Source organism: Fistularia commersonii, chromosome 5 (assembly GCF_037954325.1).
Source record: "Fistularia commersonii isolate RoL2024-O1a breed Wild chromosome 5, RoL_Fcom_v1.0, whole genome shotgun sequence".
NCBI lineage: Eukaryota > Metazoa > Chordata > Actinopteri > Syngnathiformes > Fistulariidae > Fistularia > Fistularia commersonii.
This window is the reverse complement of record NC_141288.1, coordinates 11,118,067-11,136,380: the sequence shown is the minus strand read 5'-3', so window position 1 is coordinate 11,136,380 and position 18,314 is coordinate 11,118,067. Positions and strand designations below refer to the sequence as shown.

General features: G+C 40.3%; 1 protein-coding gene across 1 annotated transcript; it reads left to right on the top strand.

Moving 5' to 3' along the window:
- Positions 1 to 1,011: 1,011 nt before the first annotated feature.
- On the top strand, positions 1,012 to 17,931 carry lemd3 (LEM domain containing 3). The gene is made up of 13 exons (XM_086146781.1): positions 1,012 to 2,497; positions 8,506 to 8,546; positions 9,812 to 9,881; positions 10,213 to 10,286; positions 10,458 to 10,537; positions 10,617 to 10,762; positions 11,544 to 11,645; positions 12,602 to 12,704; positions 13,016 to 13,194; positions 13,766 to 13,847; positions 13,929 to 14,034; positions 14,124 to 14,202; positions 14,344 to 17,931. The coding sequence occupies exons 1-13, from the start codon at positions 1,147 to 1,149 to the stop codon at positions 14,511 to 14,513; spliced, it is 2,583 nt and encodes an 860-aa protein (XP_086002907.1). The 5' UTR covers positions 1,012 to 1,146; the 3' UTR covers positions 14,514 to 17,931.
- Positions 17,932 to 18,314: the final 383 nt, after the last annotated feature.

Genomic DNA, 18,314 nt, shown 5'->3' with positions numbered 1-18,314 from the left:
CTCCAGATGTGGACGGAATAGCCGTCTTTGAAGAGATCTGCCCCGAATAAAACAGGCGATCTTTGTTGCCACATCCATTATCTCTTTCATGTTGAGCATTTTTGCACATAATGCTTGTTGGTGTATAATACATTGGTAATTGAGGAAGTCCGGAAAATCATCATCCTCCCTGCACTTGGTGATAAATCCATTTCAGCACTGTTAACAGCTCCTCTTTTGCAGTCATGTCAGTTAACACCATTCGAATAAAAATGCACAATTGTGCTGTGTCCCTCACGTCTGTAGACTTGTCCATCTGCAGTGAAAAACACTCACAATCTGCGATTTCCTTCCAAAGTTGCTGGGTCAAATCCTCAGCCATGGCTTCACTGCGCCGTGCTACTGCACTTCTTGATAGCTGAAGAGCTTTGATCGAAGCTAGTATTTCTGGTTTGTTTTTAAAGTCTCTTTTTAAAGCATTCAACAAATGCTTCATTTACCATCTCTCCATCCTGGAAGGATTTCTTATTTTTAACGATGAAGTGACTCACCCGGAACGATGCTTCAGTGGCTGCCCTTGCCTATGAAGTTAGCTGTCTGAAAAATGACTGCTGTCCGGACACCTGTGATTTTAGTTCCTTAACCTTTCTCCTTCTCAGCTCGCTTTTCGGAGGGAACTCGATGCAAGAGTTTTTATGAACAGCCCGAAAGTGGCGCTCCACATTTCCCTTCTTCGGTACAGCTGTGAAAAAGAAGTCCTCCTCCCACTCCTTATGGTAGTGGTAGGTCTTCGGCTTTTTACTTGGTCCAGCTTTTCAACTCATTTTATCCCTTTTCTTACTTGCTAACTTGTTAAGAGTTTTCCTGCACTTAGCGCAATTGTATGCGCATGCGCAGTGACGCGTGTGTCAGAGAAAGGTCAGGTCAGATGTCATTGTGAGAACTGATGATATGCTGGCGCCAACTTTTTTTTTTCAATGCCATGCGATCGACCCACAATGCCTTTGCGATCGACCAGTCGATCGCGATCGACGTAATGGGCAGCTACTAGCAGCTAGTAAAATAGAAAACGGACAGCGGAATTGAGGGGCTCCAGTCGGTCTCCTGGATGTTACTGCACTTTACGTCATTTCCGTTTCAGGGCCTTCTGAGAGAGTTTTGTCCAAGATGGCGTCAACGCAGTTAACGGACGAGGAGCTTTACTCCGAACTGAAGCGTCTCGGTTTCACTCCAGGCCCCGTTACCGAAAACACACGGCCGGTTTATCTGAAGAAACTCAAGAAGCTTCGCGACGAGCAACAACAGCGAGGAATTAGACCCGGGAAAGCACGCAGCGGCGGCACCATCAACCACAGCACTGGCGGCGGCAACACGGCGGGATCCAGGCCAGCCAGCCATGACGTCACGCACCTGAGCTCGAACAGGAGACCGGGCCGGAAGTCCTCCGTCCTCGGCTTCAGTTCCGACGAGTCTGACGCCGAAACTCCACAGAAAAGAAAAGGCCTCAACCACAGCAGCGGGTTGGACCGGAGCTCCGGCTACAAGCTGCAGCCGAAGACGAGTCTCGTTCCGAGCCCGTGTGTCGCGATCAACAGTCAGCATGGCGCTGGAGGTACGCTGAATAGCATCACTTCTTCCCCTGGTCCGGACGGACCGAGACGTGTCTCGCTGGGCTGGGGACTCAGTGCCAGATCCAGCCCCGAGGCGGAGGGATGGGATTGTGACGATTCCGGGGATGAGGACGACAATGACGGGGATAAAGAGAAGCCCTCGGCGTCTTTAAATGGTAGCAGGGCGTCTCACTTGAACACTAGCAAGCTAGCCGGGAATTACTCAGACTCGGACGACGAGGAGGTCGGGGGCCCTGGTGTCGGAGACCGACAACGGGATAGGCTGGAGCCCAGGCGGAGCCTCCCGAGAACGGTATTCTCTTCCCACAAAGTCGCGCGCGGGTCTCAGGCGGCGGGGGCGTCCGGGTTGGTTAACTCACCCGGGAGTCTAAACATGGTGGGGAACCGGAGGGAGGACGACGAGGAAGGCGAGGGAAACCGAAGGGACTCGGGCCCGCCCGGAGGCTTCTTGAGCTACAATTTACCCAGGAAGTCCATCTACGTATCCGACGTACCCTCCGAGAACCACGGAGGGAGCATCGACAAGAATAACCATGTCGACGAGGACGATGGAGCATCCCGAGGCGCCAGCACCAGTAGGGTCAGCATCGGATTGAGACCGCGCTTCTCCACCTACAGCAGCCTGTCCCAGACCACCAGGAGCAACCACTCCAACCACATCAGTCCCAACCACTCGTACAGCCAGGCGCTGCTGAAGCACAAGCTAGCGGCTCCGGAGGACGAGCTCCTCCAGCAGTTCAAAAGGGAAGAGGTGGCCTCCTCCGGCAGCTTCAGCGCTCACTACCTGTCCATGTTCCTGCTCACGGCAGCCTGCCTCTTCTTCCTGTTGCTGGGCCTCATGTACCTGAGGATGAGGGGCTCTGGGTCCTCAGAGGTGGATGGAGTCAGTGAGTACATGATTTATCTTTTGACTGCCTTTTTTCACTAAAATGTTTGCTGAACAAATAGATCATTGAATATATACTGTTTTTATATTGTCATTATTTGCTGTATATAATTCATCAGCATCCAAATGTTACTTTTTATTTTTAAACACATAGGTTTTGTATTTTTTATTTTTCTAATCTGAAAGAGCACTCCCAAACCATTAAGATATTAAAGACTACGGACAAAGCATGTTAAGGTCTTAAAGAAAAACCTAAAAATAAACTTAACTTAGATTGGAGCAGGGCAAGAACAGTAAGTCACCTGTAAATAAGTATGTTGAAAACGAAGGTTCGCATGAAATAACCTGTAAATTACAAAGCAATTGGGAAGAAATCAGAAGAATATAAGCTGTGAAGTATGAGGAAAAAGCGTAACAAAACACTTGAAATTATGTTCAATAGTACTGTGAAAGATTTATTATCAAGGTTGAAATTGTACTTCCAGGGTTTGATAATTGAAAGCATGCTTTGCATCGGGGAAAACCTACCTGAACAACCCTCATCACAGCTAACTGTATATCTCCTTAAATGTTGTGGGTATACTGAAGAGTTCTTTTTGAACACTGAGATTAAAAGGCAATGCAAGCTTATCAAAGGAACTGTTTAAATTAGAGTGGGGTTGACTTATACGTTTGTTTTCCAAAGCCAATAGTTATTTATTGTAGGGAACTAAAAAATGCGGTGATATGACCTTGTTGATCTGTTGTAAGATTATTAGACAACTGCAATCAAAGCACAGGACAATTATGAGTGATATATATTGTCTTGTCCGTTATTTTGAAATCCCTTCGTCAACTTAATCTCACTGCTTGAAAACTTGACAAGTGTAACAATTTTCATCACTTGTTCAATTTGATTTTCAGTTACCAATATACAAAATTAATAATTTGGGTGTGCTGCTTTTCTGAACTGAATCACAGACTTTGTGGTCTGTGCAAATATGTTATTTTATAACTAATCAATATAATATGGCGTATTAATTAACAATGAGATAAAATGCAGGTTGTTCGGGCTGATATCATCCACTTAATTTCATTATTTATTAATTTAATTATTATGGCAAAATGTACAGCAACACCACTTTAGATGGAACGATGCTGAATTTTTTTTTGTTAAAATAAACATTAAAAGTGTGAGATTGCTAATTGCAGTATTTAACATGTCTAAAAGATTTTTTTTATCAAATCAATGAATGATGCTAAATGTTTACAAAATAACAGAATCAGTCAGTGCTCTGCAAATAATATAATAATGTAAAAAAACAAATGGTTTTCATGTTGTCCTACTCTGACCTCAAAACACAAGATTAAAACCTCCATTTACAAAAGAAGTAGGTGTAGGGTTTTTTTGACTGATATGGGGACACAGATTAACTTTTTTTTTCCCAATGTCTGGTGGATGCATGCAAATCTAAACACATAAATATTAGTGCAGTATATCTTAGGTGAAGTGAGACAATCCGTTGTTTGTTGGAAAACTGTATGCGGCACACAGCTGGATGTGACCAGTTGATTGACTGTCAACAGTAAATTGAGGAGTTGGAGGAGACTTGCCTAATAAATCAATCACAAATTGCTTAGTTCTCTCAGACAGATTACAACAAAAATGCTATAATTTGCTTTAAGTTATTGTACAATATTTATATTATGAATGGAGTAAACAAAAGTATTCACTTTGTTCAAACAGCAATGGACTATTAAAGACAAACTAAGGTTCTACCTGGAAGTTTTTGGTCTAAGCAGTAAAATGATGTATTTCATGTTTGTCATTTAAAATAAATTCAAGGTTTTTTGATATGTATTAATAATACAATCATTGCTAATTAACAATGTGTGGAGTAGTTGTTGTGAGGCTGTTTTTCAAAATACCTGTTCATGGGACAATTTCAGCTATTAACTAAGCTGAGCGCAGATGTCACAGATTATTATTAGCAAATTATCATTCGAGCACAGTGCTCATAAAGTAGATGCTCAACAAGTGTACTTACAGGGTATGTTCGCCTGATAAAACACTGCCAGCGAGTTGAGGAGTTTGCGTGTGATTTAGTGTATATTAGTGTGTGTTGGTGTGTTTCATTGAACAAAAAAGTTGAGCCAGGCTTTTGCTGCAAAGCAACGTGACATCATTCTGCAAGACGCTGCAGCGGACGCTGAGGTGCAGATGCCGGTTCATTCCATCAGGGATCCACATTTACAGATTAGTCTTTCTCTTTGCGTGTCTGGTATGGCAGTTAGAGAGACTAGTTGTTATGTGACTGTATTGTTGAACATAAAATCTTTATCTACCTGATAAGCCTCACTGGTCTGCTTGACAAAATGCACCTGTTAGGTCAAGCCTCATGTCATGGTGGTATTGGGTGTAGTGTTGTAAAGTTACCAGTGTTTTAAAATCCAATACAGTGCTAGTGTACAAAAAAAACATGTCTTTCAACAACAAATTAACAACATAATATGTTATAAACTGAATAAATGCTGAGAATAATGCACAACAAACACAACACTCGTTTCTTACATAATAGCTGAAAGAAAATATCAATACTTTCATTGTGATCGTGGCTTTCTAATGAGAGCCAGTGTGGCAGCACTTTGGGAAGCTCTTATAAGCTGATAGAGTTGGTAAAACATGTGAAGACATCTAAACTGAGAAACATGACATCGCATTCGATCTTTTTTATTTTTGCATCAACAATCTCTTGAGTCCGTGTCGTTGACATGCAGTTGGTTGTCAAGGAGCAGTTTTGTGACATTCCTTTGCCCGTCCTTCCTTTGAAAATCTAACCACAAATCTGCTTTCATAATGTAGCTTATTTTCAGCACCAGCAAATTAATTAGGGTAATTTTGTTTCTAAAAAGTTGCATTACTTGTCTCCTCTTTGAGATCTTCCTGAAAATATCAGCGTATTAGTTTTCCTCGCCCATTAGGAATGAAACTGCTGTCAATGTTCTAGCTTCACTCCCCTTATGTGGAGGTCTTTACCTCGGCATATTTATACAAGGCACTCCAGAAAACACCACAAGAAACTGTAGCTTGGTCAGAAACTGTTCTTGAATGCATCATCAGCTCCCCTAACAGCGGCAAATTTGGAACCGGTGAAAATGTTTTTCAAAGAAAGTACAGTACTATACAGAAAATGTTGTCCTTTTGTTAAAACGCAACTGCTGGTTTAAATTTAACATCCGCCAGAAATTTACATTTTAAGTATTTTATAATAAGATCACAAATGCAGGCTTGAATAGATCTATTTTATTATTGCATCACATCACCACGTTAGTACTTAGTTATTAGTGTATTTTTGTAATCCAGGCATCTACAATGTGACCTGTTGGACATGAATCATTGACCTTGATTTTGAGGATCACACTGTAAAGTGACAAATGTTTATTTAACACCATCAGCTCATTTCACCTCAGTAAAGACTTCTAATTTATGAATTTTTTCAGTTAGATTTCACAATTAAAGTGGAAAGATAAAATCCTGACTCATTTTGTTGAAACAATGGTGTGGACTAGTAATCGAGGTTTCAAAGCCCAAAGCTGATGTGTAAATTTATTGCAGTTTCAAGATTGTGTTTGTATATTATTTAATTGCTACATCAGTAGAAGTTATTTCTTTACCTTGAACGTTCTGCCAGAGTGTGATTAGTATGGTACTTTCAGTAATAGAGGCCACATTACATCGCATTACAGTAGCTGTAAATTCAATCAAACGTTTTACTGATCTCCTTTATCTTGAACCATCTGTGCCAAGAAAAATAGTTAGCACTCATTGTGTTTCTGCATGTCTGCACAAATCACATGACCGTATGAGCTTTAAATCGGTGAGCTCACAGGAGTGTTGCTTCCACTGCAGCAATAAGTCTTGCCAGATCTCTATCCTTGGACATGTGTGTACCCTTATGTTACGCTAACCTGTTTGTGTATGTGTGGTCATACAAACTATACGGTGTGTATAAAGACAAAAACATATGTCTTGAGTTGGCAGTCGGGCTGGGTTTTACTCTGGGGGAGCTCCACCCGTCTGGTGCCTCCCGTGTCCATCCGCTTGATAAATATAGAAATAGATAAGAGTTGCATCTTCACGAATTTCCTCATTCTGCCTTTCAGAAGCTTTCATGATCTGATTGTTTGGTTCCCCTCTGTTATGACTTAGGAACGATATCATTGGTGGACATGGGGGATACATGATCTACTTTCAACATTATTTAGACTGAAGAAAAAAAACATTTTTAGTATGATTTATAGACAAAAGAAATCTGCAAAACAGCACACTATTTGAAACTTGGTATGTTTTTCTTATCTTGGTGAATGGGTTTATACAGAAAGGCTTTCTGTGTGCAGCTGCTAATCCTGACACGTTAATCACAACAACGGAGATCTGATGTTCTGTAAATAGATGGTGAAATAAAGTGTATATATTGATATTGGTTATTGGCTGAATGAGTGGTACATCACAAGTCGTCAAGTTTTACGCTCTGATATGGATTAACTCTCTAGCTGTTGGCTGCTATGCTAGATAATTAGCTACACGAGTCAGAGGCAGACATGAACTGATAGTTCTCGTCTGCTCGTACCACTACTTGGGGTGGAAACGTCGGCGTTTCTCTTGCACTTATTGGCCCTACAATTAAAACTGTTTGATGCAAAGAATATAGAATACGTCTTGGGTTTAGGTTGCCTGTATTACATTACATTACAGTCATTTGGCAGACGCTTGTATTCAAAGTGACTCACAAAAAGTGCAATTCAGTCACCGAAGATCCGAAGTACCAGTTGTCGGAAGTCAGAAGTGACCACTCAACCAAATAGCCATCTCAGAACCATATACATACATACATACATTCATTTCATCGTTTTTTTCTCTCCTTTTTTTTCGGTTGTTGGGGGCTAAGTGCAATTAGTTGGGTAGTGCGTAGTGAAGAGGTATGTTTTTAGCATGTCTGTATGATGTCTGTTCATGCCTGTGATGTCTGGATGGCCACATAAATGTATGTGGAGCTAATGCTTCAGCACAGAGAGTGTGGCTTCAGCATAAGGAGGAGTGTTTTAAATTTAACTTTTAGTGAAATAATAAATGCAATTTTGAAAAATAATTTTGTGTAATTTTTTTTCAAGGTGGTGTATCATCTTTTGTCTCAAGGAATTATCTAATGATATTTTGAAACAAGTTGACTGGAAAGTGTAAGAAAATTAGGTAAAATAGTACATATTTCCTTTTTTTTTCTTCTTCAAAGAAAACATTAGTTTCCTCTATTCAGAAAGACAGCATCTGTTTACACTGGATTTTATTGTGCAGCAGAGGTTCGTGCATTTTCAATTGTGGCGCTAAAAGCTGTCACACTAGCAGTTTCCACTTCTAACTACCAAACACAGTGTTGAACCTCATTCATAGTATTTTTTTCCACCTCATTTAAATATGGAGGAGCAGAAATATTAGAAATCCCAGTGTGCAACCCCATCACCATGGAAATCAACACATCCTGAGACACGGTGTCAGCAGTTTAAAATGGGACACTTCACATGACTGTGGGCGCTCATCGTCTTCTTAGTTCATATTTCTTACACCGTGTCTCTAATGTGGCAGGATTATTAAAATGAGTCCTCCTTTAATTGTGCAGTGTATTATATAAGTTTATATTTTGACACACAAGCGTTTATTTCCCATTTTACTCTAAATTAGGTATCGTGCTTCCTCTCCAGTATAAACAAGTGAGTCCTCTCCGGGGCGCCAAGTGCAGCTCAGTGTCTGTGCAGAGATGGCAGCACTCCAGCAGGCTGATGTGGCCAGGCTTCATGTACAGACACTGACTCACGTGTTCGGCGATGTCTGAACTAGACTCACATTCCACAGCCTCCTGCTGTACATGTTTCCTCAAGACAAATCCAGCCTGCACCTCCACTTGTGTTTGTGCCTTTTCACGTGAAGTGATACTGTTTCCTGATGGTATCCCCTCATTTTTCCTTTTGTTGCAGTTAAGAGCCACCCCTTTGGCAGTGACTTTGATGACTTATATGTAAGTAGATTTTTTCTTCCGCTTGTTTTGTGTCTGAGAATGTATTATTTTATTTATTTTTTTCAACCAACAGAGAGAGAGCAGCAGATGCACTGCTGTCAAGAATCGGACAAGTTTGAGATGAAACTTATGTCTTAAAAATATAGGATACCATCTTTCACCACTAGGTGTGGCACCTGAGTCAGCAGACATTTCCAAGTAGACACAATGAAACAAAGGCCAAATCTAAATCAAGTCCCTCTCCCTGGTTTCACCCCCCCCCCCCCACACACACAAAGCATTACCATGTACATTTCTGTAAAATTCACATTCATTTTCATCCACTAGAATTTCCTCGATGAGGCCTGAAGATGTACATTCCATGAGATACAGTTTGAAGAACGAGGGTATCTCATCTCATTGAAACCAAAATATGTTCTAAGATCAACTTTGGTTTAATAAAACAAAGTTTCACATGCAGTGTAGGAAAAGCACTATATCACCCGAAATCTGAACAAACAAGTACAAATACATTGTCGTTACCCTGCTCACAGCCAGAACAATTTCCTGTTTGACCTGTTTATTTAAGAGGCAAAAACAAGAGCATTTGAGAGGAAAAGAATGGATTCCATTTCAGAACAGATTTCATGATTCAGTAGTTTGTTCAACTGTGCTTCACTTCGTTCTTTAACTCCATTACATTACAATGCACACACTATTGTTCCTTTATTCTTTTTACATTTTCTTCAATACTTGACTTGAGTCAAACCTTTTATGGTAGTGATTCATTCGGTCAACTGGATGTTGTGGTTCTTGACTCTGCATAAGTATCTTCTGGAAAGTCTTTAGAGAAATTCATGGGAAATTTATTTAACAAACCAGAGTTGGACAAAATAGAAGGTCATGATGATCTGTCTTTAAGGCCCAAGCCAATCAGTGTGGTGGTTTACATGAACTGCTGGAATCTAAAGAAAACAAGATTGTTCTGGCAGGAATGGCCGGAGGAACATTTCTAATTTGTCATGAATTTATGAAGAACTACACTTTTGTTTTCCGTACCTGGAGATTACAGCCATAGCAATAATGAGATGGTGACAGAATAAGTATATAGAAATATCGCAATTGACAAAGCCTGCTTAAATATACATTAACAGGCATACAATAAGAGCTCCAACTAAAATAGGATGAGAGTACTAGTGGTGAAACTGTAAGTCCTCACCTTTAACAGAATAAATGCTCTTATTTTTATAAGGCATGATTTACTAATTTCTAGTTATTATCTACAGAACAAGATGGAACGGGACCTGATCCTGAAGTTACTGCTGAATCTTCACGACCACTTGGCCCACATCGCTGGTAGCCTTCACTTTTTACTGCGCACTACTCACGAACTGTTTGGACTATTGACTTTCTTCCTTTACAGCCACTGGAGGGCAAAAGCATCGCAAAAGAAAGGCACATTAGAAATATTGAACATTTGAGTTTGTAGCATTATAATCTGAGATATTATTTTTTAGGTCCCCTTTCCCCACTTAAAACTATCCTTTTGAAAATACAACCATTGTGAAGTTACGTCCGTTACGGTTTGCACTTGTTCTTACATGTGGAAAATGTCAAATGCTCCCCAGCCAGCAGGTAAACAGGACAAGCTCTCCGATGAGAGTGATGATTGATGCTTTGTTTTCAGGCCAACATGACTGTGGGAACCAGCAGCATCCCAACAGAAGTCTGTCCCTGGACGAAGCCTCAGAGTATTTGCTGGTATGTCACTGCATAAATGGCCAGTGGTTGTCATGTTTATGCAAATAGGGATAGTGATAGGATACAGAACTCATCTTTTTGGTGTATGGACCGGCTGTCCTTCAGGCTCTCAGGGTGGAGGACATTTGGGCTGCAACATTACCTGACTTTGTATATGCCTGTCTTTTTCAGACACAGAACAAGGAGTTTGAACACTTTACTCTGACCTCGTTAGAATGGATCATCCGGACCGGTCAGGATATCGGGATAAGGTAACACCTAATACACACTTTGATGTGTGTAGGCTGTATGTGAATTTGGCAGGCTTACTGTGCATGTGTTTCTGTGCAGGCTGATTGGGCAGGCTGTAGACGATCCTGTGTCAGACGTGTCTGAGATATCCCGACTAGAATCCACACATCCCAACATGCCCTTCGCCTGCCGGTTCCGCCGGGCCTTCCTCACTGTTATCAGCAGAGTTGTCCTCATAGCAGCAGGTGAGATGGACCAGCTTTTCTTTCCTCTGTGGATCTTTGAATTTCTGTCAACCAACAATGGGCACCTTCCATGTCCTGGTGGAACTGTTAACACACACCCCACGATTATTGAAGGAACGCTTCACTGATGGAAGCCCTTCAGTTGTACCTACATATAACATGTCCTGGTTTTGAAGTACCTTGAAGCTAAGAAACTAGTGTCATTATTAAGCTGAATGATTATGAATCAGGCCACCAGGGGGTGCCATTTCATATGAGTGACCCATTTTTGACCTCAAGGTTCACTGATTAAAAGAGAAACTGAAAGATCAGGTGCTGCCTGAATTATCCAGAACTTTTTTGCCTGTCAGAAAATTTCAACATGTACTTTTTAAAATAGAAAGAAAAGTAAACAAAACAGAACAAATTTAGCTATACTAAAACACCTGTTTAAGACTGACTGGAGAAAAAGACAAATTAATTTAAATTTAAAATCCTTGTAAAATGTACATCTTCAAAAATCCCTGCATGTCAGAAAAAAAATCAGAATGTTAAAATAGCCACTTTACTATTTTCAGACCTGTTCACCTGCAAAGGCCTGTTGGTCCGCATTAAAATGGAAACAAAAGCTAGTTCAACACTGTTTTCTACCCCTTTCCATTATTAATCTGATTTATGAATTAAATAACTACTTTTGAATTTCACTGTAGCCCAGTATTTAAACTTAAACCCAACATGGACTGAGTTTAAAGGTACTCTCCAGGCAACAGTTGGAAGGTCTAAATGTTGTGTCTTTGTGCAGTGGTTGGCTCAGTGTGGGGGGTGGTCTGCTATGTGAAGTATCGCTGGAGAAGAGAGGAGGAGGAAACCCGGCAGATGTACGACATGGTGGAGAGGATCATACGTAAGGAGACACGCCTGATTGTGTTGCATTACTCATTTGCATTATAAAGGAAAAGACTTTAACCCATACCCATCGTTTACTTGATGATTCTTCTCTGTCTTGCTTTCCTAAATGCCAGATAGCTGAGATTTCACGAACCTAATGTCACAAATAAACAGCCAGAGGACTTCTGTTGTAATCATAACTGAATGTTTTACTTTTTCTTATTCCATTTTTTTTCTAAAGTAGAACTCACTGCCTTTCATATTTGGGTGGGTTTCATGGTGTTTCGAAATCATGCTGCATTTTTTTTAAATACCTGGTATCAACAAGGATCAAACCAAAGAATGTCTGGCCAGCCATGAACCAGCCATAACATTTGGAATTAATACATAATTCCATAGCTGTGGAAGATAAGGAGATTTCCATAACTAGACTCCAATTCCATTGCTAGCTGTCTTCTAGGACATCTCTTTAATTCCTTTACCCACATTCTGTGCTGTACTGTGGGTGTTGCCACTCACACGTTGCTTTGTTGTATGCTCGTTACTGCAGGTTTACGAACAAGATTACATATATGTAGAATATATGTACACCCGCCCACAAGTTCATACAGTTGTGCATGCACCTGTGAAATAGAAGGAAATATCTTTATTGTTACATTCAGTTATACGTATGGCACGTATGCGTAATGTGACCACTGCGTTTAGCCCATCATGGATGAACCATGAGCAGAAGGCAGCCAATGAGCTGTGCCAGGGGAGCAGTTATGGGTTCAGTGTCTTGCTCAACAATGCTTCAACTGGCTATTAGGAGTGCAGGAATCAACCAGGAATGTTCAGATCCAAGGACAACAGCTCAAACCCTTGAGCCATGCCACCCCTGTGCACCCCTAACCTAATGTATAACCAGATGGTGTGATGCAATTAATCCCTGCAATCTGAGATCTTTGGCTCTAATAACTCTTCTCTGACCAGATGTGTTGAGGAATCACAATGAGGCCTGCCAGGAAAACCAGGACCTGCAGCCTTACATGCCCATCCCTCACGTCCGGGACACGCTGGTCCAGCCACAGGAACGGTCAGCACTGGCTCCCTATTGCACATTCAGACTGTCCAATACGAGCCCAAATGTCTTTAATTAATTTACAGGGGAAAATCACAATCGAGCAAAAAAAGTCTTTAAAAGTAATTTTTCTTCTAGGTAAAAAAGGTGTGTGTGTGTGTTTGACAGCTGCTGGTTTGTAAGAGGAGGTGATTTAGAAAGATAGAAGACCCATTTAACTACAGTCTATAGAATATCAAGCTACTACACTATGTTAATATTTTCTATATCCTGGCGCATCCTCAAAACATGCTATTGATGTATCCCGATGTTTTGTTGTCATTCAGGAAGAAAATGAAGAAGATTTGGGATCGGGCTGTGAAATTTCTGTCCGCCAACGAGTCAAGGATTCGAACAGAGACTCAGATTATCGGTGGAGCAAACTACCTGGTCTGGAGGTGGATCCAGCCATCACTAAGCTGTGACAAGACCTCCCTGATGCCTTCCAAAGTCTGGCAAGGAAAAGGTACCTCATACGGCAAATCTCATGGAAGCTAGGGGTTTCCTCCAGCAAGGGCTTGTCAGTCCACACCCTCAGTGTAGTTGCCTCTTTAATGCCCAGGTAATTGTGAGATGAGGGTGGATATTAAATGTCAGTATTCTTTGATTTTTAGAAATAAATTTTCTTTAACATTTTTTAACAAATTCAATTTTCTCTATTTTTATTTATTACCTCAAGATGATTTTTCAGTCATTTTTGAAAGGATTCATTCTAGTTACGTTTTTTTTTTTTCACCAGACATTTCCCAAGAAATGCCCCTTTTGTTTCTTGTGGTTGATCTTTAGTTATAGTTACTTTAAAATTAATAACTCCAAGCCTTCTTTCCTCAATATTTTTTCAGAAGATAAAACACTTTGAAATAAAGGTTAAGCTTGCGACATTTATATGCTTCGTAAACTTGAAGCATTAATACTGTTCAAAAGGCTTTGCCAACTCTATCCAAAGGTTAGGGAGTTGCAAACGTCTTAGATCATGGCCTTGGATGGGTGGGCTCGCAGCAGCTTTCATTCATTCACAGCTCTCGTCTCCTTTGCAGCGTTCCCCCTGGACCGTCGAAATTCGCCTCCCAACAGTCTCACTCCATGTCTGAAGATCAGGAATATGTTTGATCCAATTATGTGAGTCTGGCTCTGCTGCTAATTTGATGATGGGGCAAACACCAATGAACTGCCTCATGCGTATGTCTGGTATTTTTCCAGGGAGGTGGGAGAGAACTGGGATCTCGCCATCCATGAGGCCATCTTGGAGAAGTGCAGCGACAACAACGGCATCGTCCACATCGCTGTTGACAAGAACTCGCGGGAGGTAGGAGTCTAGCACCGAGCTTGATGTCTTTGTCTGTATCTTTATCTGTATCTGGTTGCGGGAGCTTGACTGCTCCCCCTTCTCCACAGGGCTGCGTCTATGTGAAGTGCCTCTCTGCAGAGCACTCAGGGAAAGCCTTCAAGGCACTTCATGGCTCCTGGTTTGATGGTATGTGCTCCTTAACACTTCTTAACACACCTGTCCGAGTAAAAGACCCATTTTCAAAGATAATGATAGTTTTTAAATGGCCTCTGCTGTTTTGATTAAATGCACAACCATGACTGACTTCTCTTGATTTTGTTTCAAAAGGTAAACTGGTGACAGTGAAATACTTGCGTCTGGACCGCTACCACCAGCGCTTCCCCCAGGCTCAAGGCTGCAACACCCCTTTGAGGTACTCCAGCCTCCACCTCAACACCACCAACACAACTACGCCCCACCTGCAGCACAGCGCCTCCCACTCTTCAGGCTTCTCATGAGACGGGCGGTGGTTTCAGGTCTCCCAGCATCACCACAATCTGCTGCTGCTCCGTCGACGCTCTTTTGAGAGGACGACTCTGTGTCACGGGAGAGCTTTTTTTTATTTTATTTTTTATTTTGTTTTTTTTGTTTTGTTTTTTGGTGTCATTTGTGTGTTTTTCTGCTTCCAAATTAAGTCTGTTCCAGAGAAGCTGTCAGTGATGTTTGTTTTGTACCATCTTCATATTCAACGTGTCACAAAGGCTCCTGGAATATTGAGATGTGTGCAGAGACTCCACCCTCCTCCTCCTTGTCCTCCACAGTGATGGGAATCAAAGTCCAGCCTGGTGAGGATGTTGATGTCCTGCAGATATCTGATATAGTCTCTGTTGTTATTTTTGATTATTATTTAGTTAAGAGAGGAAGGCATGAACAGACTTCATGTGCTGTAAATACATGTGAATGATGGCACAAGCTTTATCAAATAATCTGCATTACAAGGCAAACATAAGCTTCTATTTCTTTTTTCAAGGCTCATAGCATCTTCATCCAGAGCATTTCTGACTTGGCTATTTGTGCCCTTTCCCTTCCTCTTCGATCCTGTTTTGTTTGTCTATGGAGTTCCTGTATCTGCATTTTGCAATTGTGAAGTTGAATTGCAAATGTATTGAGGCTGATGTTAAAAAGCGATTTGTTGCAAGAAAAAACAAGAGTAAAACTGTCCCACGGAGAGTCCAAATTTGTTTATTTTTTAGGGCTGTATTCAGAAGAGATTGTGTCTCCAAAAAATGGATATGCTATTGAGCTGAGCCTCATGGGTGGGACTTAATCTGAACCTGGTAGGACTATAATGCATGAGTCTCAGGCCAAAAGCTATCCAAGCCTGTGCAGTTTTGGATTCTTATTCTTTATCTTAGATTCTATAAGGTGAGTCAATTTCTTTGCTCTTGAAAAATGTTCAGTTGCTAGGCTTTTTCATTGCAAAATACAGATACATATGAAACTCGTGTCTGAAATCCTTAGCCGTAGAGTGACACTTGTACAGTCACGAGGCATTCTTCTTCCTCAGTTATAATCCAGTATATTCACTTGTTATTTTACGACTTATTATGTTTATTATTTACCTCTGTCAAGTCTGGCCATTTGAACACCCATGCCACGTTTCGAACAGAACGGGGGGGGAGGGTTTCCTGATGTCCAAGTTCTTTGCTCTCTCTACAAGAGGGTTGTACCCTGACTCTCAACACAGTCTCCCACACTCACACAGACACACACTCACACAGACACACACTCACACAGACACACACACACACACACACACACACACACACACACACACACACACACACACACACTCACCCTCATCCTCCCTTCTATTTTTTAGTCACTATTTTTTAGTTTTGTTTTTGTTTGTTTTCTTGTAAAACAGTGTGTTGTCTGTGTGATGGAGAATTAAGGCTAGGCAAGAAGAAAGTAAAGAGGATGGGGTTGTTTGATTTAGATTTTGTTATAAAATATTAAATGTCAAATACTTTCCAACACAATATCAAATGTCCTATACAACTCTGGAAAATTTTAATGATCCCTACTAAATTTACTCATAAAATGCAATGCTCAATATTTTTTTGAGTTAAGTTTAAGTTAAGTTTTAAACTCCTAGCACTAACACTGAAAGCTTTTGACACAAATGAATCAAACTTCTCTGATTTATTCCTGATATTTTCTGGTCGTGAAACATTGGTCCTTATGTCTGACTCATAAGTGCTTGCAGTTTGACCTTATCCTTGACAGTTTGTTTATATTCTTGAAATGCAGGTACAAGATCCTCTTCAACAGCTCCACTCCTCCCCGCCTTTAGTCCTAATTCTCCATTGTATGACTGAAATACAAAAAGTCCAAATATTCCAAGCTCTGGGAGGAGACACTTCTGAGCTTCTGTGTGTGTTTTTAACGACAGTGTGTTTCCAGGTTCCGTAAAACACTAAAAAAAGACATCAGACATAATTCATGTTTTCTAATGCAGTGATTTGACAGGTGCATTCAGTGTTTGCAGTGTGAAGTTGTACAAACGATGCACATGACAAGTGTTGCAGCAGACCACCTAACCGTGCCTTAAATTTGTGCTTTTAAAAGATGGGCACTGCGTCGCCAGGAATGTACGGGGTTTAACATGTTGAAATGGTGGTTAAAAGGGCAAGGAAGGCCTGCCATAGATGTACTTTGTTAGACTTTGACATCGTCAGATTTGGTATTTTGTAGCAGTTTCCTTTGATATTAAACCAAATGCTCCTCTCTATTTATTATTATTTTTTAAACTCAGCCATGGTGATTTACTATTTAATGTCACTAGACCTGTTACGTATGTGTCATAACTTTTTTTTTCTCTCATCAAGGATTGACCTTACATCCGTTGCCAGACTATTGTCAGGATGTGTAATACGACAAAATAAAGTGAACACTTTTCAGAAAGAAGCCAGTTGTTTTGGCTGTATTTGATATTGAATTCACATTTATATCAGCGGTGCAGCTGCAGGCACAGACGCTGAATTATTATTTTTTTTTAATCTGTAGGAAATATTAAATTATGGCCTTTTTTTTTTACTAAGCAAATAATTTTACTTTAAATGAAAGACTTGAAGACAGTTTTCACGAGCAAATAGCTCACATTAAATATATATTTGAAAAAGGTTTTGTCTTTCTTAATCTTTGAAGAATTATGTGCTAATGTGCTTGCCATTTCCTTGTCACATTTTACAATTTTTTAAAAAGATAATCGTCATGTACTTGGTCATTTACTTCTACATCTTAATATGTTGTAAAATGTTTTTTTTTTTCTGTATTTTTAAGTTAATTTTTAAAAATTACTTTCAGGCCATGTTTCACTTTTATTTAACATTTTTCCAGTTCATTTTCAGACAATTTGAGTAGATCATGTTACATACTATTTTTTATTATGTAATTTACACTACTTAATTGTTCTGCCGCACAATCCTATTGTAAGACCATGCCACAGTAAATAATTGAAGTGTTTGACTAAACTGTAGCCTAGGAAACACTCAGATACTCACATGTACTCCTGGTTACAGCCACCAGGGAGCACAGTGAGACGCCTGTGCCTGCAGCGTGTCCGCCGGTTTCAGGCTCGGTGTAAAGTGTTGTTTCGATGTTGGACGCCTCTCCAGACTTCTGCTTCACATTGAGACGCTTCTTTGCTGTTGCATTGATTCCCTCTGATGTATTTTATGATATCATTTGTATTATTATATGTGGCTTTATTTTGATTGTATGTTTTGACTAGCATTCCCTGACCTGCTAGCCAGAGGAGGGACCTGTAAAAACTGCAGACTTTTAAACAGATTCAGATGTTTTAATGTAATTAGTCAATTGTACAAACAGCTCAAATTAAAAATGAGGTTTATTAGGGGTTTTTAACTTCTGTCTGTGTCATGTTCTTTTCTTGTTCATCTACACATTGGGTGACCTTGCTTGTTTGTGTTGATTGGGATAATTGTATCGCAATTGGGTCTCTGCTTTTGTCTTATATTAATCCAATTAATAATTTATTGAATTCCATGTTGTCAAACCGCTTGTTTTGCTAGACAAAACAAGTGAACAAAGGTGAACATTTTCAAAATTGTATTTCATTAGTACATTGACAAAATAATCACAAATAGTAGGGAAAGGTAATCAGATTCAGAAAACTTGAATGTCCATTGCAGCATACTAATCGAAATTCACCTTTTGTTGTGGCTTTGACTTTATATAAGCGAACAACAATAAAATCAGCAGTATGAACATTAGTACATAGCATGGGAAAATGA

Bases quoted from the DNA above. Each gene is read 5' to 3' on its own strand.
- lemd3 (XM_086146781.1), top strand. From the start codon at position 1,147: ATGGCGTCAACGCAGTTAACGGACGAGGAGCTTTACTCCGAACTGAAG. The intron at 11,646-12,601 runs GTAAGGAGACAC...TTCTCTGACCAG, and splicing joins CATGGTGGAGAGGATCATAC to ATGTGTTGAGGAATCACAAT. The intron at 13,195-13,765 runs GTACCTCATACG...TCTCCTTTGCAG, and splicing joins CAAAGTCTGGCAAGGAAAAG to CGTTCCCCCTGGACCGTCGA.